The 24423-nt window shown below is 39.2% G+C and overlaps 1 protein-coding gene across 5 annotated transcripts in view; it reads left to right on the top strand.

The window, feature by feature from the left end:
* The first annotated feature begins 3079 nt into the window (after window positions 1–3079).
* Window positions 3080–24423, top strand: part of DHX57 (DExH-box helicase 57) — a 59908-nt gene continuing 38564 nt past the window's right edge. The window contains exons 1-7 of one of the 5 annotated variants that reach the window (XM_081796892.1): window positions 3080–3167; window positions 10533–10741; window positions 17300–17458; window positions 19027–19212; window positions 19496–20334; window positions 22130–22308; window positions 23919–24040. In XM_081796892.1, the coding sequence (XP_081653018.1) occupies window positions 10539–10741; window positions 17300–17458; window positions 19027–19212; window positions 19496–20334; window positions 22130–22308; window positions 23919–24040 (1688 nt within the window). In that variant the 5' untranslated portion in view covers window positions 3080–3167; window positions 10533–10538. Of the gene's footprint in view, window positions 3168–3190; window positions 3595–7202; window positions 10742–13709; window positions 13963–17299; window positions 17459–19026; window positions 19213–19495; window positions 20335–22129; window positions 22309–23918; window positions 24041–24423 lie in introns of those variants that run through there. The other 4 variants (XM_081796894.1, XM_081796893.1, XM_081796895.1 and 1 more) reach the window with 4 other exon arrangements.

Below are 24423 nucleotides of genomic sequence, written 5' to 3' on the forward strand. Positions count from 1 at the left end.
GGTTCATCCCTCCCTCCGATTTCCCCCCCTTCATTTTTCCCTTCCTTCTCCTAATGTCCCTCTATGCTATTCCTTATGTTCCACAAATAAGTGAAACCATATGATAATTGACTTTCTCTGCTTGACTTATTTCACTTAGCATAATCTCCAGTCCCATCCATGTTGATGTAAAAGTTGGGTATTCATCCTTTCTGAATGCTGAGTAATATTCCATTGTGTATATGGACCACATCTTCTTTATCCATTCATCTGTTGAAGGGCATCTCGGCTCTTTCCACCTCAACCACCCCTTAAGCTATTTAATTTTGGTCTAGATAGAAAAAGTAATTGAAATGTATGCTTACCATACTTGTCTCCATTTGGAAATATAAAGTTTATCTTATATACTTCAGCAGCTGTTATAAAAGATTTAAGAAAAGTCACATCAACTTAAATATTTTTATGTGCTTTAAGAGCTACCCAAACTGACTCATTTCATATGCTCACAAGCATGATTACTTGGCATTTCCGTTGTCTAGTGTAGGGTCCTGGGGAAATGAATAACTTTGTCTAGATGATCTATTTTTATTTATTTATTATAATAGCTTTATAAATATATAATTCACATACCACAAAACTTACCCTTTGAAAGTATACAATTCAATGTGTTTTTTTTAGCATATTAAGAGGTATGCAACTATCACCACAGTCTAATTTTATAATGTTAGCAGTTAGTCTTCATTCCCCTAATTTCCATTCCCACCTCTTCTCTACGCCCAGCTCCACCTCACCCCAGGCCCAGCCCTAGCCCCTAGCAATCACTAATCTACTTTCTGTCTCTATAGATTTGCCTATTCTGGCCATTTCCTATAAATGGAATCACACAGTATGTGGTCCTTTATGATTGGCTTCTTTTATTTAGCATAATGTTCTTAAGGTTCACCATATTGTAGCATGTAGCAGTACTTCATCCCTTTTTATCACCAAGTAATAGTCCACTGTACAGAAATAACAGTTTGTTTATCCATTCATCAATTGGTGGACAGCTGGGTTGTTTCCAGTTTGGGCTGTTATGAAGAATGTTGCTATGTACATTCATGTATAGGTTTTTGTGTGGATATATGTTTTTATTTCTCTTGGGTAGCCTATATGACCTATTGATGCCCTCACAGAGGTAAAGTGAAGTGAGGAACTGGCAGAAGGAGGGAATAGAAAATAAAGATAGTAAATGATAGTGGGGAGAGGTAGGGGTGAGGTTGTCTAAACAGAATGAGATTGGAATGGAGACCAGGTCAAAAGAAAGAACTGAGGGGAATCTATGCCTCAAAGCCCTGGGACATTTAGTGGACCAAATCATTAGAAATTATTTTTTTCAGGGGCGCCTGGGTGGCTCAGTCAATTAAGTGTCTGCCTTCGGCTCAGGTCATGGTCCCAGGGTCCTGGAATCAAGCCCCACATCAGGCTCTCTGGTCCGCGGGAAGCCTGCTTCTCCCTCTCCCACTCCCCCTGCTTGTGTTCCCTCTCTCGCTGTCTCTCTCTCTCTGTCAAATAAATAAATAAAATCTTTTAAAAAATTATATTTTTCCAATACCAAAGAAAACATATATAGAGAAGATAAGTAAATTCTAACTTCTGGGACTAAAGAGTCTACCAGAATGTTACTCAAAGTGTGGCTCGTGCCTCAATTACTTGGGATGCCTTCAAGTTCCTAAACTACTGACAGAATCTCTATGGGTGGGGCAAGAGAACTGACATTTTTACTTAAAAATTAAGTGCCAATCGAGAAAGACCAGAGGCTCATCCCCTTTGAGGAAACATAACACAATAGGTAGAAGACATTAAAATTCTGTGACATCCTCAGACAGAAAGGGAGAGTATAGTATCCTTGAGACAGAAATAGGTGGTTATGAAAAAGAACCAATTAGCAATCTAGGAAATGAATAACATAATTGGGGTAATGACTGAATAGCATAATGAATACAACTGAAAAGTAAATTGGTGAACTGTAATACAAAGTTGCAAATTTTTCCCAGAAAAAGGCACAAAGAAAAAGACAAGTATCACTTGAGCAAATCCTTTCTTATCTCCCCTCACCCCCAGACTCGTCTAGGAGTCTCCACAGCACCCTGGGCCGATCCCTACTGCGGTACTTAGAACCCTGTTAAAATAATGTGTTTGTTCTGGAATCCCCAATCACAATACCCAGCTCATCTAGGTCAAGGATCAGGGATTAGTCAAATCTTTTTTTCTCACTCTAGTGTCCAGCATAGTAGTACTTAGTGGTAGGTGCTTAGTACTTGTAGGTAGGAACTGAATGTCTAGTGAATAAATGGCACTTGGGAAGCAATCTTTAAATGCTTATTTTTTTTTAAAAGATTTTATTTATTTATTTTACAGAGAGAGACACAGCAAGAGAGGGAACACAAGCAGGGGAAGTGGGAGAGGGAGAAGCAGGCTTCCCGCGGAGCAGGGAGCCCGATGCAGGGCTCGATCCCAGGACCTTGGGATCATGACCTGAGCTGAAGGCAGACGCTTAACGACTGAGCCACCCAGGCGCCCCAGTCTTTAAATGCTTATTAAGCAGGGTACCTAAGTTGATCATACAGAAAAACCAAACGGTTTTCAACCATTGGAAACTTTGTAATGTTAGAGCGAGAGGGAATGTAAGAGATGGAGACCATCTGCCACCATAGAGGAAAAATCTGGAGAGGATGGCATTTGCCTAAGATGTCACAACAGCGAGTCTACGGCCGAAACAGAGCTGGAATCCAGGTGTTCTGATTCCCAGGACGGGGCGGGGGGGGGGGGTGTCTCCGTGTCCCCACGCCATCCCCAGTGTAGACGATCAGGAAATAAGTCACAGCCACACAGGAGCTACCAGTGTCCACGCTCTGGCTTAATGCGAGTTCTACTTAGAGGTGAACTTCCCGGCTCGGGGCATTGGGAGGAGGGGCACTCACTCGACAGAGGTGTGTTGCAGATATTTTCTTGACTCTGCGGTTCCTCCTGGGCCGCCAGCTCTATGGCGTTGAGGGAAAGAAGCGCTAACTCCGCGCAGAGCGCGACTCGGTTGCCGGGGCGACGAGGCACCTCTCACCCGGAAGCGAATATGCGAGGGCCCGAAGCTGAGCCAATCGGAAGGGAGGAGGTTGTGCTGCTGCAGCAGGGCCGCGGCGGCGCCGCTCTAGGTGAGATCGCGGTGGGTGGCGAAGCCCTGGCGGGACCCCTCAGCCTGGGCCCTCCCTCCTGACAGCCGCCCCGGGAAGCAGCGCTTCGAACCCTCCACGGCCTCCCCTTCCGCGGACAAGGGATGTGTGCCTGTGTGCGTGGTCTGCGCGCCGCCCTGGTTGTCAGTGTGCGGACCCTGCTACCGCCTCCCCCTCCGGGGATGGTCAGAGTCTGAGGGGCATCCGGCCGGGTGGGATCCGGGCAGGCTGGCTGGGGCCTGGGAGTCTGGACCAGCAGGATCCCGGTTGTCCGCACCCAGGCTGGAGGCGAGGGAGCTGAATTCAACTTGGAGAGGGGTAAAAGATTACATTGGAGAGGCTCGGGTTTCCTTTCCTGTCTCTTGTCACCGTCTCGAACTGAGTGTATGCTGGAAGAAAGGTACCAGGTGTAGGTATCTGCGTGGAGCTGGATATATGGGGCCAGTCAGAGGTTTGCCTGGGAAGGGAGTGGTGTGTGATCAGTTTTCAGTGTCCTGTTTGGTGATTCTGTTCCTGAGGGTCTGTTCTGCGTGTGAAACAAAGGATCCTCTTTGAGCCAAACTTAGGGCCCTGTGTCCACGGTGAAGAAAAATAGTTGGAATCTTCCCAGGCTAAATGGAATAGAATGCTGAAATTTAATACATGTAGATTATACAACCTAATTCCCATTCCCTTGAAAACATCTGGGCTGAATTGTATTGGATACAGCCAGCAAGCCTTCCTTCAACATTTTGAGAACAGATCTCAGATCAGGTTGTAAAGGTGAGATTTTTCTGGGTTGGTGTGAGACAAGTTGTTGATCATTATTTAGGCAAGCTAGCTGGGGCGCAGTCTGGTTGGCTAGCCACTCTAAAAATCAAAGCACATTATCTTCTTGCTTTTTTCCTAATGTAGTTTACTTACACAAACTTCCCTGGACTGGGTGTTTTTTGAGCTGAAGCTCTGATCTTTCTGTCTGATTGGTGTATCTTTTCCCTTTGTCTGAATTCTAGAAGTAATAGATAATTATTGATGCACAACTTTAGAGAATTCAGTTTGTCTGATTGTTTTGGTCTTCTGTTAAGCTTTAAATGACCCTACATTTTTGTGAGTATGTGTGTAAGTACCACTGTTTTTACAGAAGAATTTGAGGTAGTTGGGCTTCTTACGATATTCTTATCTAAGAGATCTGGAGTCAGGAAACTTGCAATGAAGGGATTTGAAATTTCGATTTGAAAAGTATATTAATCATTTCTTATTTTCCATATTTTATTATATTTTGACACATTGGGGGCCTACCTGGCCAGGAAGAAACTGCCCTTCCTAGAGATAGCTAATTCACCTTGACCTGTGAACATACCTTTCATATGCAGACCAACCCCCAACCACCTACCTCCTTCATCTAATTTTTGCACCCCAAGCCAATTCCTCCCTCCCCCTAAATCAACCCAGGGCCAGGTCACAGGCAACTAGGCACAGCCCCTATGCCCCAAAGCCTGCTGGAATTATTTTAACTGGCCAATCCTAAACTGTTTACTCAGCCCTGCCTTTCCTGCGGAAACACTAAGAAAGGCTGTGGCTTTTGCCTTCCCCTGGCTCCTTTGTGCCTCCTGACTGACTCTGGTACCTCCTCCTGGGGCCTGGCCCGGCGTGGCATGATGTACCTCTCTCCTTTCTGGCCAAACGGTGAATAACATTAAACTTTTCTTTCGGTGGCATTGACCTCTCCTTGTTGTCACTTTTATAAATTAAGACCCAGGCACAAATCAAAGGGGGTCTTGTTTATCATTAAACTTTGAATTGAAGATGTAAGGTACGTGTGTGGTTGAGGAGGAAGAGATACGGTAGAAAGAATTTTGGCTTTGGTGTCAAACAGATTGTTTGAAACCCTGGCTCCAGACTTTGCTTCTATACATTCGGTGGCATTAGACAAGTCATATAATTTATCTGTGCTCTAGTCTCCTCTATAAAATGTAGAAAATAATCTTTACTGTACTAGATTTTTAGACGGTTAAATGAAATAATCTTACCTTTCCCCTTAATGCAGACTTGTATATTCAACTACTTTCAGTATGTCTCCACGTGAGTATCTTGTTGGCATCTCAAATGTAACAGATCCAATCTGAACTTGTGACACCCTTCCCCCGGTTTTTTCCTCCCCAATATTCCAGTTCTTGAGCACATGACACCACTATTTACCCAGTTAACCTAGGCCAAAAAATCTTACAATAATTGTAGACATTTCTTTCTGATACTTTTCATCTAATTCATCTACATTTAAAATACATTCAGAATCTGTGACCACTTTTCAACTCTGCTGCTCCCACCCTAGTCCCGCCCACTGTATTTTCTCTGTATTTGTTCTGCCTGAACAACTGCAGTAATTTCCTAGTTGGCCTCCTGGCTTCTCCTCACCCCCGTGCAGTCTCTTTATTCTTCACGAAGCAGCTAGCATAATTGTTTTCAAACATGAGTCAGTCCTAGCCATCTTTTGCCTCAGCTCTTTAGTGACTTCCTATCATATTTAGAATTTTTTGAAAAATTTTCCAAAAAAAATTTTTTTCCGAATCACTCTTAGCTAAACAGATTAAATTCTAGCTTTTTAAAAATCTAAAGCTACATAAAACCCAAAGCAATCTATTTTTCTATCTGAGATCAAAACAAGTTTCTTTTTTCCTATCTAAACATAATTCTTGGCATTGAGGTAAATCTGAATTCACATGATATACTCTGTCAAACTTTTCCAAAATACTTTAAGCCCTGCTTTGGAGAGAAATTCTCATGTTACACATACATATTTACATATTTTTTTTCAAAGACTAATGACACATTTATGAGGTTAATAGGCATGTGATGGGACCATGATACTACTAATAATATGAAAACAAAAAGCAGTTCATTTATACAAAGTGTTCCTATATGAGGCAGTATGAAATGGGATCACAGAATCTATGTACAAACATGAATCACCAAAAGAAACTAAGCTCACTTTAAGAAAATTCATTCTGTTGTTTGGAGTGGAGGTGGCCAAGTCGTGATGTATAACAAAAATATTGTGTATAAAATCTTCAAAGTCCAGTATTAGCCTAAAGTGGCAATAACTGCAACTTAAACACTAAACCCAACCAGATCTTTACTGTGGCAATGCAATGTTAGCTTTGTGGCCTGCAGGATTTACTGAGGTAACAGCCTCTTCTCTCTTGCCTCTCCTCCCAGTGCTCCCCCTGTCTCCAGCTTTTTCTTGGCCTTCTCTGCTCTCTGACCTCATCCCCTCTCCTCAGTACGGACCCATCAGACTTCTTACTGTTTGTCCAGCTCAGTGCATTGAAGATGTTCTGGACCTGGCACCTTCCCCTCAGAATATTCTTTTCACAAATATTTCATGGCTCATTCTCTCAGTTTGTTCAGGTGTCTGCTCAAACATGATCTCAGAGAGGCCTTACTTGACCACTCTCTTTAAAATAACAGTCTTAGGATTTTTCTTTTTCTGTATAGCATTTAACTGATATTATCTATTTATTTGTTTATTTGTGTCTTACCCTTTGGAAGGTAAGCTTCATGAGGAATTTTGTCTTCTTTGCTGTTATATCAATTGTTGGTTCATGTATTTTGGTGCTCTGTTATTAGGTGCATATATATTTATCATTGTTATATCTTCCTGCTAGATCGACCCCTTTATCATTATGAAATGTCCTTCTTTATTTCTAGTAACATTTTTTTTTTTGCTTTAAAGTCTATTTTGTCTGATACTGGCACAGTCATTCCACCTTTCTTGTGGTTGCTGTTTGCATAATTTATCTTTTACCATCTGTTTACTTTTCATTTATTTGTTTCTTTGAATTTAAAGTGATAAGTAGCATATAGCTATATATAGATATATATAGATATAGCATATAGCTATAGCATATATCATTTTTTTAATTGAGGTATAATTGACATATAACATTATATTAGTTTCAGGTATATAACATAATGATTTATCATTTGTATATATTGTGAAATGATCACCACAGTAAGTCTAGTAGTTAGCATCTACCACCATACATAGTTACAAATTTTTTTTTTCTTGTGATGAGGACTTTTAATATTTACTCTCTTAGCAACTTTCAAGCATGCAATAGAGTATTTATTATAGTCACCATGCTGTACATTATATCTCCATAACTTATTTATTTTATAACTGGAAGTTTGTACCTTTTGACCCCCTCTACCCATTTTACCCATCCTCTACCTACCACCTCTGGCGACCACCAGTCTGTTCTTTTTATCTGTGAGCTTGGTTGTTTTTGTTTTTAAATTCCACACATGCATGAGATTGTATGTATTTGTGTTTCTCTGACTAATTTCACTTAGCAAAATGCCCTTAGTGTCCATCCTTGTTGTTGCAGATAACAATATTTCATTCTCCTTTATGGCTGAATAGTATTCCATTGTATATATCCATATGTATATCTTTTTGAATTAGTGTTTTCATTTTCTTTGGATAAACACCCAGAAGTGGAATTATTGAATTGTATGGTAGTTCTATTTTGAATTTTTTGAAGAACCTCCATACTGTTTTCCATAGTGGCTACGCCAATTTACATTCCTACCAACAGTGCACAAGAGTTCCTTTTTCTCCACGTCCTTGCCAACACTCATTATTTCTTGTCTTTTTGATAATAGCCATTCTCACAGGTGTGAGGTGATATTTCATTGTGGTTTTGGTTTGTATTTCCCTGATAATTAGTGATGTTGAGCATCTTTTCATGTACCTGTTGGCCATCTGTATGTTCTCTTTGGAAAAATGTCTATTCAGATCCTCTGCCAGTTTTTAAATTGAATTGTTTGGGGTTTTTTGCTGTTGAGTTGTATGAGCTCTTTATATATTTTAGATATTAATCTCTTATCAGATACATGATTTGCAAATATTTTCTCCCATTCAATAGGTTGCCTTTTCATTTTGTTGATGTTTTCCTTTGCTTGCAGAAACTTTTTAGTTTACCCACTTTTTTATTTTTGCTTTTGTTGCCTTTGATTTTGGAGTCAGGTTCAAAAAATCCTCACCAACACTGATGTCAAAGAGTTTACTGCCTATGTTTTCTTCTAGGAGTTGTATGGCTTCAAGTCTTACATTCAAGTTTATAATCCATTTAGAGTTCATTTTTGTGTGTGGTGTAAGATAATAATCTAATTTCATTCTTTTGCATGTGGCTGTCCAGTTTTCCCAACACGATTTACTGAAGAGACTTCTTTCCTCACTGTATATTCTTGGCTCCTTTTGTTGTGAATTAATTGACCATATATATGTGGGTTTGTTTCTGGGGTCTCTATTCTGTTCCATTCATCTGTGTGTCTGTTTTTATGCCAATACTATACTGTTTTTATTACCACAGCTTTGTAATATAGTTTGAAGTCAGGGATTGTTATGCCTCCAGCTTTGTTCTTCTTTCTCAAGATTGCTTTGGTTATTCAGGGTCTTTTGGCTCCATGCAAATTTTAGGATTATTTGTTCTGTTTCTGTGAAAAATGCCATTGGAATTTTGGTAAAGGTTACATTGAATTTGGAGATTACTTTGGGTAGTATGGACTTTCTAATAATATCAATTCTTCCAATCCATGAGCACAGACTATCTTTCCATTTATATGTGTCTTCTTCCGTTTCTTTCATCAATGTCTTATAGTTTTCAGTGCACAGTTCTTTCACCTCCTTGGTTAAATTTATTCCTAGGTATTTTATTCTTTTAATGCAGCTTATTACTTCTTGAGTTACAACTATTTTCTCTTATTATAGGAATATATTAAGTCTAAGAAACTATCTTAAATCTAGCTTCGGGGATGCCTGGGTGGCTCAGTCAGTTAAGCATCTGCCTTCTGCTCAGGTCATGATCCAGAGTCGTGCATCGGGCTCTTTGTTCAGCGGGGATCCTGCTTCTCCCTCTGCGTCTGCCCCTCCCTCTGTGCTCTCTCTGTCTCTGACAAATAAATAAAATCTTAAAAATAAATAAATAAATAAATAAAAATAAATATCTAGCTTTGGCTATATTTTATAATTTTAATGTATAATTTTCATTTTTACTTTCTTTTTGGTCTATAAATTCTGTTTTGCTTTATATATTTAGGTGTTCTGATGTTGGGTGCACAAATATTTACAATTGTTAGATCCTCTTGATGAATTAATCCCCTTATCGTTATATAATGACCATCTTTGTCCGTTGTTAGTTTTTGCCTTAAAGTCTATTTTGCCAAATAAAAGTATAGTTGCCCCAGCTTTCTTTTGGTTTCCATTTGCATGGAATAGCTTTTTCCATCCCTTTACTTTCATTCGATGTCCTTAAAGCCAAAAAGCACTTCTGTTGTAGGCAGCATATAGTTGGGTCTTATTTTTTTATCTATTCAGCCATTTTGTGTCTTTTGATTGGAGAAGTTAATCTATTTACATTTAAAGTAATTATTAATAGGTAAGGGCTTAATACTGACATTTTGTTAATTGTTTCTTAGGTGTTTTATAGATCTTTTGCTCCTTTCTTCCTCTCTTGCTGTCTTTGTGATTTGATGATTTTCTGTCGTGGTATGCTTTGATTCCTTTCTCTTTTGTATATGTACTGTCGATTTTTGCTTTGTAGTTTCCATGAGGCTTACATAAAACATCATATAGTTATAACATTCTATTTTAAGCTGGTTAACAACTCAACTTCATTTGCACACAAAAGCTCTATACTTTCACTCTACCCAGGCAAAATCTCTGAGCCAGGTCTGTGTCTCTGAAAGTGTATATGTAAATTAAAATTTTGTTTATCAAATCACATATTAAATACATGGAAAACATTTCTTTTTCAACTAGTTTTTTAAACCCTGTACCAAATCTAACCAAATCGGGATGTAGGACTCGGGCTTAAGCATGTGTGTTTTGAAACTTCTCCGTGTATTTCTGATGCTCATCCCTGGTTAAGAAATCTGTCAGAGGGGCACCTCGGTGGCTCAATAGTTAAGCGTCTGCCTTCGGCTCAGGTCATGATCCCGGGGTCCTGGGATCAAGCCCGCATTGGGCTCCTTGCTCCGCGGGAAGGCTGCTTCTCCCTCTCCCACTCCCCCTGCTTGTGTTCCCTCTCTCGCTGTGTCTCTCTCTGTCAAATAAATAAATAAAATCTTTAAAAAGCAAAAAAAAGAAAGAAATCTGTGTCAGAGAGACTCACTAAATATTAATCCTCAGAGGGATGTGCTTGTAAAACTTTTGTCAAAACAATTTATCTCTGCTTCCCCTAGACTGACCCTTTTAAAACACGTGCCCGTCCTTATTTCTTTGTAATGGGCTATCTCCATAACTGTGACAAAGGATTGTCGTACTTGTCTGGTTTTATGATGTCTGTATTAGTTTTTCTCTTGCAGGTGAAAATGAGTTCCTCGGTAAGAAGAAAAGGCAAGCCGGGCAAAGGAGGTGGAAAAGGGTCTTCTAGAGGAGGAAAGGAAGGCAGGAGTCACACGAGCAGATCTCACGGGGGCGGTGGTGGTGGTGCCGGCAACAGGAAAGCCTCGAGCAGAACGTGGGATGATGGCAATGACTTTTGCATCTTCAGCGAATCGAGGCGCTCATCCAGGTCATTATGCTTTTGTAATGTGTAAGTGCAGAAAAGGTATCAATTCCTAATCTGTGGGACAGCAGAGAGCTAAGAGGAAGAGGGGGAAAATGCTGAGTGATTCCAGTCAAGGGAATCGTTCCTCTTATTTTAAAACCTTGCAGTCTCCCACTTTGTAACCTTTTCTAGAGGCATGTTGGCAAATAACGGCTTTTTTTTGCAAGGTCGGAATCTGAAGTTAACTTCAACTTACATGACACTGTGAATTGAATATAATACTGTTACTGTAACTCCTGTTACCAGGAAAGTAAATATTGGAAATGGCGAAAGTGATGAAAATTATTTTAAGAGTTTCTTACACATTGTAGTTTGAAAGTCCCAAAATGCTACTTGGCTGTACTTGCTGTCTGTTTAGTTGATGGACTAATTATCTCTTTTCCAGACATATCAGCCAAATCTTCACTGGTGCTTCCTGTGATGACCCGTGACAGAGTCATAGCCAGGCTTCTTTCGTACTCAACTTTTAAATAATGAGTAGATTCTGATAACTCTAATGAATATTTAGCGAAAGTAAAGATTTTACTGCTGCATGTTGTGCAGTATAGATAGAGAATTCTCGTCTCTCAAGTGGCACTGCAAGCTGTCTACTGGAATTTTTAGAGATGGAAAGATTTCTTTAAAGCTACACATACACACACACTCTCTCTCTTTTGTGGAAATAACTGCCAACTAAATATTAGTTAGAAAGGAATATAGGTGAATGCTGGAGTTTAACTGCATCAAACATGCTTTTAACTTAAATGAATACATCTGTATGCACTCAGGAAAAGAAAAAGAAAAACAGATAGCATTTAAGTAGTTTAAACTTGCCACTAAATGAATTGAGCCCCACAGTGGGCAAGAAATGGAAGAAGAATTACAATTCCCTCGGTCAGTCTTAGTTTCCAAGTGCTTTTTGTAGTTGAAGCCACTTGATGTACTGAGTATGTGATTTTAGGGTTTAAATATATATTTTTTATACATAGTCCCTAACATAACCAAATACTTGATCTGATATTCAGCCAGAGAATCTACAATTTCTTTTGTTCTAGAAGAAAAATAGTCATTTCAGACATATTGAGAGCTAATATGTCAATCTCAAACTTGACACCTTTTTTTAAAGGAATCTAGGAATCTTCCAGGGTAATTTTAAGCTCTATTTTCACTTTACCTGCTGACTTAAGAACCTAACTTCTGAGTTAGATGCAGTCCCTTCTTTTTGAAAACGTAGACATTATAACTGGAGGTTCTTACCGTCTTTGGCATTCATTCATACAGCAAGTATGTCCTGAGCACCTACTAGGCACCAGGTACTATTTTAGGGACTAGAATTACAACAATGAATAAAATATTGTTCTTGTCTTCATAGAAGCAAGTTTGAGGTATAAAGACCTTAAACAATATCTAGTATGTCAGGTAGAAAGTGCCCTGGAAAAAAATAAAAGAGGTAGAAAATGCCAAAGTAAACTGCTGTTATTTTTAAATAGTTGCTATTTATGTAGAGTGATCAGGGAAGGCTTCTAATAGCATGTCCTTTAAGCAGGGACAAGAAGGAAATGAAGGAGAGAGCTATGAAGCTACCTGAGGGAAGAACATTCAAGGCAGAAGAAACACCGCGTACAAAGCCCCTCAGCCAGGAGTGTGCTTAGAAGGTTTAAGAAGTGGCAGGGAAGCATGTGGCTGGAGTGGATGGGTAAGAAGGAGAGTAACAGGCAGTTAGATCCAAGAGGCTAACACTGTGTAGGACTTGATTGGCCTTTATAAGGATTTTGGCTTTTGCTTTGAGAAAGATAGGAAGCCATTGCCGGCTTTGAGGCAAAGGTGTGTGACGTCATTCCCTCCGGCCAGAGGTGCTACTATTCAACATACGCCTTTATGTGAATTAGAAAACGGTGTCCCTTTAGGCAGTTATAGCCCCAGAATATATGTGTGGTCTGCGCAACTATACTCAGTAGCCCTAACTCCGTATTCTGCGTGGAAAATAGACTCCAGGGGAGGCAGAGTTGGAAGCAGGAAGACTAGTTAGGAGATACTCTCCAAGTGGAAGTGTCACAGACAATGTACTTCTAAGTCTGCAGTTCAAGGAAAAGATCTAAGCTAGAGAAGTTAATGTGAGTCCTCTGAATGACTTCGATTTAAAACTGTGAGATTGGATGAGATAGACTACATAGAGAAGAGGCTTTGAGCCCTGGGATACTCTAGGCTTTAGAGCTGAGAGAGATTAGGAGAATCTGACAGAGGGGAGAGAGGAGTTGCCAGTGGCGTAGGAGGAAAACTAGGAGAGTTTGGTTTCTGGAATCGGGAAATAAAGGTACTCTAAAGGGGATTATCCAGTCAGATAGGATGGGATACATAAAGGGGATATTCAGTTGTAAAGGAGTGCTTATAGAGCTCAAGAGAGGTGTGCACTGGCCTCTGGATTTGGCAATGCGGATAGCATAGGTAACTTCTTTTTTTTAGGTTGCACATCCATTGCCTTATATAATTACAGTTTATTTATTTTTGGTGTGAACTTTTTTCTTTATTCAAGTCTAATTAATATACAGTCTTATAGTAGTTTCAGTTGTACGGTATAATTACTCAACAATCCTGTACATTACTCAGTGCTCATCAAGATCAGTGTACTCTTTCTTAATCTCCATCACCTGTTTCACCCATTCCCCTGGCACCCACCACCCTTCTGGCAACCACCAGTTTGTTCCGTGTATTTAAGAGTCTGCTTTTCTGCTTGTCTCTTTTTTTTTCTCTTTGTTCATTTGTTTTTGTTTCTTAAATTTTGTTTCTTAAATTTTACATATATGAGTGAACTTCTAAGAACTGTCTTACCAAATTCGAACATATAAAACATTATAGTAAACTGTGGTCACTGTGTTGTACACTACATCTCCAGAACACACTCATCTTATTACTAAGTTTGTTCCCTTCGATTTCCTTTACCCATTTGCCCCAGCTCCCCTTCTGCCCCATAGGAATGATCACTTCCCCTAAGTAGGCCTAGAAGATGCAACGTTTTCTTCATTCCCACAAAGATGCTGAATCTAGTTATGACCCTCAGACCACTGGAGAACACATGTGAAGGCCACCAGGAATTTCTTGAACCGATGGGATAGACTGGAAATTTTGATATCACGTTTATTCATTTGAATTCAGGATTATTGGAGACTTCTGTTTTATTGAGGACTGAGATTATGCAGGTTACCACGGTAAGATTAACTAAGAAAATTATCTTATACATGGAAAAGTTTACAATCCAGATGTCCCTCACGTGTTGTTTCCCAAGAATCAGGTAATTTCAGTTTTTAATTGGTATCTCCCTTTTCTGTGAATCCCAAAGCCAGATCTCACACTGTTTCTGTAGGTGGCATGACAATTCTATGCCTAGAGGAAAATGAGCTGACAGGATCTCTTCTCTATGGCCCCCCATTTTGGTCTTTTCTCACATACAGTTTTACTCCAAGGCCTCAGCTGGTGAATGTCTGCACCTTAGCTTCAGTAACAATAATGTTCAAGACTCTTGATGGGTGGTAGAATGAGGCAGGATTTTCTTAGTGTAGTGTTTGATTTTTCTCCTTATAATTTTGGTTTTAGGCCTCACTGAGTTGTATCTATAGCATAGGTAACCTTGACAAGAGCTGTTTGATATAGTTGGTGAGGAGAAGCCCTGACTGCAGTGTGTGTCAGAGAGAAAAGGAAAGAAAGTGGAGACAAAGACAATGATTTAGATAACTGTTTTGAGGAGTTTTACAATAAAGGGCAGAGGAGGGAGGAGAGATAAGGCAATAGTTTGAGGCAGTGTGCACTCAAGGGGAGAATTTGGTTTGGTTTGGTTTTTTAAGATGGTGACATTATATAAGATGTGTGTTTGCTGATGGGAATGCTCCAAGGGGAATGAAGAACCGATGATGTAGAGGGAAAGAGAAGTGCTGGGATGATTTCCTTGAGGAGATTGAAGAGATTGGGATACAGTGTACAAATAGAGGGATTGACTTTAGGATCTAGTGTGGTTCTTCCTTAGTAACAGGAAGGAAGGCAAAGTAAAGGCGTATACAGATAAATGGTGGATGAGAAAGGAGTATGTAGAATCCCCCCCCCTTTAACTAATCACGAGGAAGCAATTAGACAAATCCAAGTTGTGAGAATTTCTACAAGCTGACTGGCCTGAGCTCTTCCAAAAAGACAATGTCAGGAAATAGGAGAGAGAACTGTTCGAAATTAAGGGAGTTTGAAAAAAAGAATAGCTAAATATCATTTTTAATTAGATAATCAAAAAAATCTGGGGCACCTGGGTGGCTTGGTCGGTTAAGTGTCTGCCTTTGGCTGAGGTCATGATCTCAGGGTCCTGGGATCAAGCACAGCATCAGGCTTCCTGCTCAGTGGGGAGTCTGCTTCTCCCTCTCCCTCTGCTCCTTGCGCCCCCCCACTTGTACTCTCTCTCTCAAATAAATAAATAAAATCTTAAGAAAAATCTATAGAGGACATGATTGAAGCAGTTGGGAACTTTGAATATGGATTATATATTAGATGATATATCAATATAAAATATCTTTTTTTTTTTTGAAAGATTTTATTTATTTATTTGAGAGAGAGAATGAGAGAGAGAGAGAGCATGAGAGGGGGGAGGGTCAGAGGGAGAAGCAGACTCCCTGCCGAGCAGGAGCCCGATGCGGGACTCGATCCCGGGACTCCAGGACCACGACCCAAGCCGAAGGCAGTCGCTTAACCAACTGAGCCACCCAGGCGCCCTCAATATAAAATATCTTATGAGTGATAATAGTATTATGGTTATGTAAGAATCTATCTCTGTTCTTAGAAAAGGCATGCTGAAATATTTAAGAGTGAATATGATCTCTGCATGATGTCTGCAGCATACATTCAGACGGTTTAGCAATATATACATAAAATGGGGCAATATCATAGGCATATATGTGTGTAGAGAGAGATGAGATGTGCATAAATGTGTCTGCGCATTAATGTATGGCAAATGTTAACTGGTGAATCTAGGTAAAAGATGTTTATTTCTATAGGTTTAAATTTTTTCAAAACAAAAAGTTAGAGGTCTCTTTGCCTGGCTGGCTCAGTTGGTAGAGCAAACCACTCTTGATCTTGGAGTTCTAAGTTTGAGCCCCACGTTAGGTGTAGAGATTACCTTTTTTTTTTTTTTAAGATTATTTATTTATTTATTTATTTATTTGACAGAGAGAGGCACAGCGAGAGAGGGAACACAGCAGGGGGAGTGGGAGAGGGAGAGGCAGGCCTCCCGCCGAGCAGGGAGCCCTATGCGGGGCTCGATCCCAGGACCCTGGGATCATGACCTCAGCAAAGGCAGACGCTTAACGACTGAGCCACCCAGGCGCCCCTAGAGATTACTTTTTAAAACAGTCCTAAAACCGACCCTCTAAAGTGTAGGTTCCATTTGTGTTTGTGTGTGTGTGTGTTCCATTATTGAGGAGCGCCTGGCTTGTTCAGTTGACAGAACACGTGACTCTTGATGTCAGGGTCATGAGTTCAAGCCCCACAGTGGGCGTGGAGCCTACTTTAAAAAAAAGAAAAAAACTGTTAGAGGAAATGATAGACTTGGTGCAACATTTCTTTTCAGAAATTGTGACTAAGTGGCTAAAACCACAGTCGATTATATTTTCTCCTTTGCTACCCAGTGTTGCAAGTATACGTGTGTGGTTCTTTTCAAAGTCTCAGTATTGTGGATTGAGATTTTAAACACAAAAAAGTTTCTTCCATTTCCCTAGATTTGTGAAAATTTATAATGAAACATGCCAGATGAAAAAAAGAAATTTAGTGAATAATGTTAAACTTTTGAATTTGTTTTTTTAAATATTAAAAAGAGTACCTAAAAAAATCTAAAATCCAACAATGAAAGATTAGTGAAATAAATTCCAGTGCATCTATATCTATACATAACCATTTAAAAACACGTTGTAGGAGAATATTTAATCTTAGAGAAATACCAGTTTTATTTTGATAAGGAAATAAAGCAAATTATAAAAGATTATATGTGCTGTATAATTTTATTTATAAATGTCTGTGAAAAGAATTGATGTGAATTAGGATGACTTCTGTTTTCTACATTTCTCCAGTGAACATGTATTTATTATTATTATTTTTGTAATCAGGAAATAATGATAACTTAGGTAAATATTTCAAAAGCAGGACCTAATATTCACAAGTAAAATGAGACCCTTCGTTGTTTTCAGATTGGGTACCTAAAGTAGAATGAAATAATAGTTTGTGTGTAATGTATTTCTTTTGAAAGTCCTCTATTCCAGCAGGAGTCATCATAGCATTAGTTTTTCCAGAGGATTCTTGAGTTAGTGAAGCCAGATTTAATGATTAAGAATCTAATCAGGTGTTTTTTCAGCAGTGGCAAGATAATGAAGTCTAGTCAGTACTATAGAAAACAGGGAATTCTTCACATTCATTGTTACCATTTGTAAGATACTTGACAGTCCAGTTCGTGTTGTCTGTATTTGGGGGCTGTGGGGAGAATGTCAAAGTGCTGGTCCCAAGTAAATGTGTCCTTTGCAGACCTAGCAACAGTAGCGTAAGAAAAGGAGAGGCACGCCCCAAATGGAAGCCTGAAGCCAAAGTGCCCCTTCAAACCCTGCACATGACTTCTGAGAACCAAGAGAAAGTGAAAGCTCTTCTCCGGGACCTCCAAGAACAAGATGCGGATGCTGGATCTGAGTAAATCATTTTATTTGAGTAAATTCGTATATTAAGGAAGATGTATTGGCAGTGGGAAGGTCCTGTGTGTCTTTGGGAGTACTTTTCAATACTGATCCCATTGTGACAATATAATTAGTTGAAAGTGAGCTGAGAGAAATACAAGAATAACTATTCAACAGCAGTTTTAGAGTAAGTTTGTTTTGCAATATCTGCAAGCAGTACAGATTGGCTTTTTAGCTTTTTTTCCGAAGACAGCACTGAAACGGATTCAGTAATTGCTTTATTGACAGCCTTCCAAATAAAACCTTGGAGTGTACAGTAGCAGTATTGTTGTAAGAGTAAATATTGACTTGATGAGATGAAGTCTTAGGGGTACACTTTCTCATAACCATCTGCCTAAGAGAAACAACTTTTACTGTTCTGCTTTGTGATTTCAGTCAAAGAAGGCAATTCATTGCATTTGCCACAATTAATGGGTGGTCAATCATGAACAGCTCCATCTCCATCTTATCTACAAATCTCTTTATCTGCCTTAGATTTAGGAAAGGTGGTTATGCAGCAAAGCAAAAAAATGAGGGATGGTTTTTATGAATGAGGAGAGAGGATAGCCAGGGCTTCTGTGGTTAAGAATATAGGCTCTGGTAAGCGCTGTGAATTGTGCAAGACTGTTGAATCTCAGATCTGTACCTCTGAAACAAATAATGCAATATATGTTAAGAAAAAAAAAGAAGAAGAAGGTAGCGGGAGGGGAAGAATGAAGCGGGGGAAATCGGAGGGGTAGACAAACCATGAGAGACGATGGACTCTGAAAAATAAACGGAGGGTTCTAGAGGGGAGGGGGGTGAGAGGATGGGTTAGCCTGGTGGTGGGTATTGAGGAGGGCACATTCTGCATAGAGCACTGGGTGTTATGCACAAACAATGAATCATGGAACACTTCATCTAAAACTAATGATGTAATGTATGGGGATTAACATAAGAATAAAAAAAAAGAAAAAAAAAGTCTATGATTCTACAAAAGAACGATCTTTAAACCATTGCATGCTATTTCTAACTGCAGTTCTCACGCCCCCGTTTGTTGCTTTAACCAACCTTTATTAAGCATCTATGATGCCACAACATGTGCTAAATTCTGGAGAAATAAAGAGAACAATTTTTCTTTTGTTTTTATTCTGAAAAAAAAAAAAAAAAGAATATAGGCTCTGGGGTCAGACTGCCTTTGTTAAAATCTCTAGTTGCTCTTTACTGTATAACCTTTGGCAATTACTAATCTTCTCTAAGTTTTAGTTGATCATCTGAAAAATGGAGATTCCAGTAGTATCTGGTTAAGGGTTAGTGGGAAGACTTTTAAAGAGATAGAACATATAAAACACTTAACATAGTACCTGGCATGTAATAAATGCCGGATAAATATTAATTGCCAAGATATAAATGAATAGATCAATAAAAGTTTAAATCAGTAACTGAAGAATGGTTAGCATCCTATGTCCTCTGGCTCCTTGAACTAAATTCTTAGACTCTTGCTAAATTTTTCTTGGAAGTGCATGGAAATTAGTATCTAATATATGAAAATGTTACCTTTGTCAGAAGAGGCATTTCTGGGGAGGAGGAAGATGACGAGCCTGAGTGTGATGATGAGCAGTACTGGTCTGCTGGACGAGAAGCTTCCCTTGTTCCTGACTGTGACCCTTTGGAATATGCTGGCTCAGGCCCAGTGGAGCCTCATAGTCCAGAATTTACAGTCTCAACATTTGCAGTGCAGAAACTTTCCAGGTGATTGCTTCCAACATTTACGGGAGTTAGGGGAGATCATACTGTAAACCCAACTACGCCTCCTTGAGTACTTTCCTCTTGTGTGGGTTGCAGCGGTGCGTGATATATGTCCAATATCCTGTCTTTCAGAACAAGGTGATTAGGGAGTATTACCAGAGAAACTTTTTCAAAATACAGATCCTGCCTATATGTGGTTATAACTTCACATAAACATACATAAGTGAATTTCACTTTTGTGATTTGATACTACTTAATATTTTTTGTCACGTTTCACACTCGGTAGGTATGGCTTCAACACTGAACACTGTCAGGCAGCCCTGAGGATTTGTGATGGAGATGTGGGGGCTTCACTAGAACATCTGCTCACACAGTGTTTTTCAGAGACATTTGGGGAGAAGATGAAGATCTCTGAGGCAGTTGCCCATGTAAGCTTGGATGAGTGTGTGGAACAGCGGCAGGAAGAGGCATTTGCTCTCAAGTCCATCTGTGGAGAGAAATTCATAGAAAGAATTCAGAACCGAGTCTGGACCATTGGATTAGAACTGGAGTATTTGACGAGTAAATTCTGCAAATCCAAGCAAAAGGAAAGTACCAAAAATGCACAGGACACTACACTTGAAATCTGTAAATTTTACCTCAAAGGAAATTGCAAATTTGGATCAAGATGCAAATTCAAACATGAAGTGCCCCCAAATCAAATTGTCGGAAGAGCAGAAAGAATTGTAGATGATTCTCATCTTAATGTCCATGAAGATGCCTCTTTTTTATATGAACTTGAAATTCGATTTTCTAAAGACCACAAATACCCTTACCAAGCTCCGCTTGTGGCATTTTATTCCACCAATGAGAATCTACCTCTGGCTTGTCGTTTACATATTTCTGAGTTCCTTTATGGCAAGGCCTTGACATTTGCAGAAACTTCAGAACCTGTTGTATATTCTTTGATAACCCTCTTAGAGGAAGAATCAGAAATAGTCAACTTACTGACAAATACCCATCACAAGTACAGTGTCCCTCCTGTGAACTTTCTGCCAGTATCCTCTGGGACCAGAATAAATAATCCTGTCTGTCGTAAACCAGTGATTCCAAGTAATTCTTTTGCTTCAAATCAAATTCCTGAAGGTATGTAAGGCCTTGATTGTGTGGAGGGCTTTGTGGAGGGGGTGTTCAGAATGGTGGATTGAGGAAGTCAGCGTTTCCAAGGGCTGCCCTCGGATCTCCTGGTGATCTTAGGCAAATCATTCTCCTCAGTCCATGAGGGAGGGACAAAAGGGAATGAGAAGCCCCTGAACTGTGGCCTGACTTTAAGCCCCAGTTTTGGCATCATGATTGGGCTCTCTGCATTGAAAGTTTGTAACGATGTGTAAGTTTATCCAAGCAGTTGGGGGCTGGAAGAACCTTAAAGCATCTTCCTAGAAAAACTGTTTTGTTGAATTCATTTCGTTTCACATGTTTACTTCTGATGCTTTACACAGAATTACTTTCAAATGAGTTTTTAGAGATATTTCTCTTTCTATAGTACACTAGACCCCCAAAGTTCATTAGCATAGGGCTACCTTTATGAATCCCTAAATCCTCAAAGAAATGTTGGTGCAAGTTTCTGGCTGTATCGAAATCCAGATTTGCTATACAGATTCTTACACCACAATTAAACTCCTTGTTCAAAGTTCATCAAAGAATTCTCTCTGTTGCCATCTTTCTTTGAGAGAAACAAGTTTTTATTATTTCACAAGAGTTCTTAGGTAAACATCAATAAGTAGAGAACAATGAAATTGCTTTGAGATGGGGGATATCCCGGTGGACGGTTGGGTAGGTTCACTCACTAGCCACTTGCTCCCAAACAGCAGTTTCTAACGTGTGGGATTCAAATATATTCCTTGAGAAATGACAAATTGTGTGGCCTGGACTTTTTTTTTTTTTTAAAGATTTTATTTATTTATTTGACAGAGAGAGACACAACAAAAGAGGGACCACAAGCAAAGGCAGTGGGAGAGGGAGAAGCAGGCTTCCCGCAGAGCAGGGAGCCTGATGCGGGGCTCGATCCCAGGACCCTGGGATCATGACCTGAGCCGAAGGCAGACGCTTAATGACTGAGCCACTCAGGCGCCCTGGCCTGGACTTTTTTAAGTAACAGCTTTATTGAGATAAAATTTACATACCATAAAATTCACCCTTAATTTTAAAGTGTACAGTTCAGTGGGTTTTTAGTATATTCACAGATTTGTGCAACCGTGACCACTATCTAATTCCAGAACATTTTTATCAACCCTAAAAGAAACCCCATACTTAGTAGCGGTGAGTCCTTATTTCTCCCTTCCCTCAACCCCTGACAACCATGAATCTACATTCCGTCTCTATGCATTTGCCTATTCTGTACACTTTATAGAAATGGAATCATACAATATGTGGCTTTTGTGATTGGCTTCTTTCACTTCGCATCATGTTTTCAAGGTTCATATTGTAGGATGTATCAATACTTCATTTTATTGCTGAATAATATTCCATTATATGAACGTGCCGTATTTTGTTTATTGATTTATCATTTGATAGATATCTGGGTGGTTTTATGTCATGAGATTTTGGGAACACTTACAAATAGTTGAAACTTTCAGTTAATTCCTTGAATGTAAAGAGTCTATGGAATTAACAAGGCGTGCCATGATTTTTTTCTTCCTTGTTTTTAATTTGGTTTAGCAATAGCCACTTGTACTTGATGAAAGTTTATTTGAAGATGTATTTTAAGTTCTTTAGCAGTAGAAGTAGTTGTTTGAAATGAATGAACCTGCTTTATTCAAGCTTTTAACTTTTTCTCCATCTTACGATTTTGTTGTTGTTGTTACTTTATTAGATAGTGATTTTCCCCCTTTGCTAAAGAAAGGGCTCCATATCGAAAATGTTTCCTTTTATCCCCTTCAAGTTGAAAAAGAATCAGAACCTGAGGAGGAGACAGATGAGGATGAAGGTCCTGCACCAGTTATAGTGGAGAATGAAAGCTATGTGAACCTTAAGAAAAAGATTTCCAAAAGATATGACTGGCAGGCAAAATCAGTACATGCTGAAAATGCTAAAATCTGCAAGCAGTTCCGAATAAAACAGGTAGGGTATTCTGAGAGAATGGCTAGCATTGCCTCCCTAATGTACGGGTGAACGGATTAGGAATTAGGAAGCCTGGGCTACCTTCCCTAGTTTACTTTTGGTTCTCTTTAACTCTGAGTGGTCAAATTTTCTGCATGCCACAGCAAACTTGGGTGCATGTTGTAGATAGTTTTGGAAAATCCAATGGCTGGTGAAAATGAAACACGTGCATATATATCAAATATTCTCAGAATCATGTGGCTTTCGTACTCAGCTAGACAATCTGATAAGTGAAATGAAAATTAAAACTGATTTACATTAGAAAAAAATAGTGTAGAAAGGAGAAGGATAAGGAGGGACCCTTACCCCATTTCAGAGAATCACAGGATAAATAACTTACCCAAGGTCACATAGCTAGTAGGTGGCAACAGGGATTCAAGTTAATTCTCTGTTCCTAAAGTCCATGCTGTTTTTATCCCATTCACAAGAAGATTATTTTAAAAGAACCTATGAGTGAACATTTAGGGCAGAGTTGGGTGTAGAACAAAAGGTTGCTTAACCATTTTGGGGATTGGATTAGGGATGTGTCTAACAGCTCTTCTAATTGTGAAGTTCAGATTCTGATTTTTGACACAGTATAACACTATTGCATATTAGAGTGCAATACCTGTAGAATGTCAAAGTGAATAGAAATTGACACCATAATTAAATAGTAAGACGGTAGAAACAAAAAATTCCACATTCAATTTGATCAGTTTGTGTTCAGAGGTAATAAATTTATATGATAAAATAATATGCAGAAAAATGATGTGTTATTATAAATTTCTTATTCAAAAATACATCTTTAACAATGAATCATGGAATACTACATCAAAAACTAATGATGTATGGTGACTAACATAATAAAATTAAAAAAAAATAAGAAATATACCTTGGATACTTTTCTAAAAAAAAAAAACCAAAAAATACCTCCTTAGTTTTAGCATATACTACAATGTTTATTGGCCATTGGATGTCGGACTGAGTTACATATATGTGATGCCTGGCCAAAAAGAACCCTTTCATGAGTGCTCTTACTGTTACTGACTTTAGTAAAAATCTGATACGGTATAGAACTACACTGTCCAATGTGGTAGCCCCTAGCCACATGTGGCTATTTACATTTAAATTAATTAAACTTAAATAAAATTAAAATTCAGTTCCTCAGTAGCACTGGCCACATTTCAAGTACTCACTAGCCATATGCAGCCAGAGGTTGTTACATTGGTCAATGCTAAAAAACATTTCCATTAACGTGGAAAGTTCTGTTGGATAGTGCTGATGCAGAGACTCCTGCTAGGAAGAGCTAGATGGTGCTAAGCAGGACGGCTCATTTCTCTCATAAGATCTTGCAGTTTATTCAGATGTAGGAAAACCATAAAGATTTCACAGCTTGTTCTGGCTGATTCTCTGAGCAGCCTTCTGACTGAAGTCATCAGCATCCAATCCTAACAAATCTACAATTTCTGTCTCTGAGCAAATTGTTAAAGAAAGAGCAGAAAGGGTGGGTCAAGCTATCGGATTCAACACTCACAGCTTTGTGAAAGATGATTGAAAGTACCTAACTGATACCTTATCTTTTATGTTATTAGGCTTCCAGACAGTTCCAGTCAATTCTGCAAGAAAGACAATCACTCCCTGCTTGGGAAGAAAGAGAAACCATTCTTAAGTTGTTGAGTGAGCACCAAGTGCTTGTTATAAGTGGTATGACTGGGTAAGAGTGCAATTTATTTGTAATGCAGCTTTCATCCATGAATATGGTATGTACCTTGGTTACCATAACCAGTTCTACTTGTAAAAAACTAGTAGCTGTTATTATTTGTGGTTTTTCTGGTCAGATACGAAATAATATTTCACAGAACATAATATTGTGTATCTGCAGCCAACAGACCTAAATTACAAAAAAAAACAAAAACAAAACTCAGAAATCCATCCAGGAATTTACAGACATTGTACTCCTCTGCCATGAGACAGTTTTTTTTAAAGATTTTATTTATTTGACAGAGAGAGACACAGTGAGAGAGGGAACACAAGCAGGAGGAGTGGGAGAGGGAGGGAGAAGCAGGCTTCCCGCCGAGCAGGGAGCCCGATGTGGGG

This window comes from Leptonychotes weddellii, chromosome 10, assembly GCF_054177405.1.
Source record: "Leptonychotes weddellii isolate Sample4059 chromosome 10, ASM5417740v2, whole genome shotgun sequence".
Taxonomy (NCBI): domain Eukaryota; kingdom Metazoa; phylum Chordata; class Mammalia; order Carnivora; family Phocidae; genus Leptonychotes; species Leptonychotes weddellii.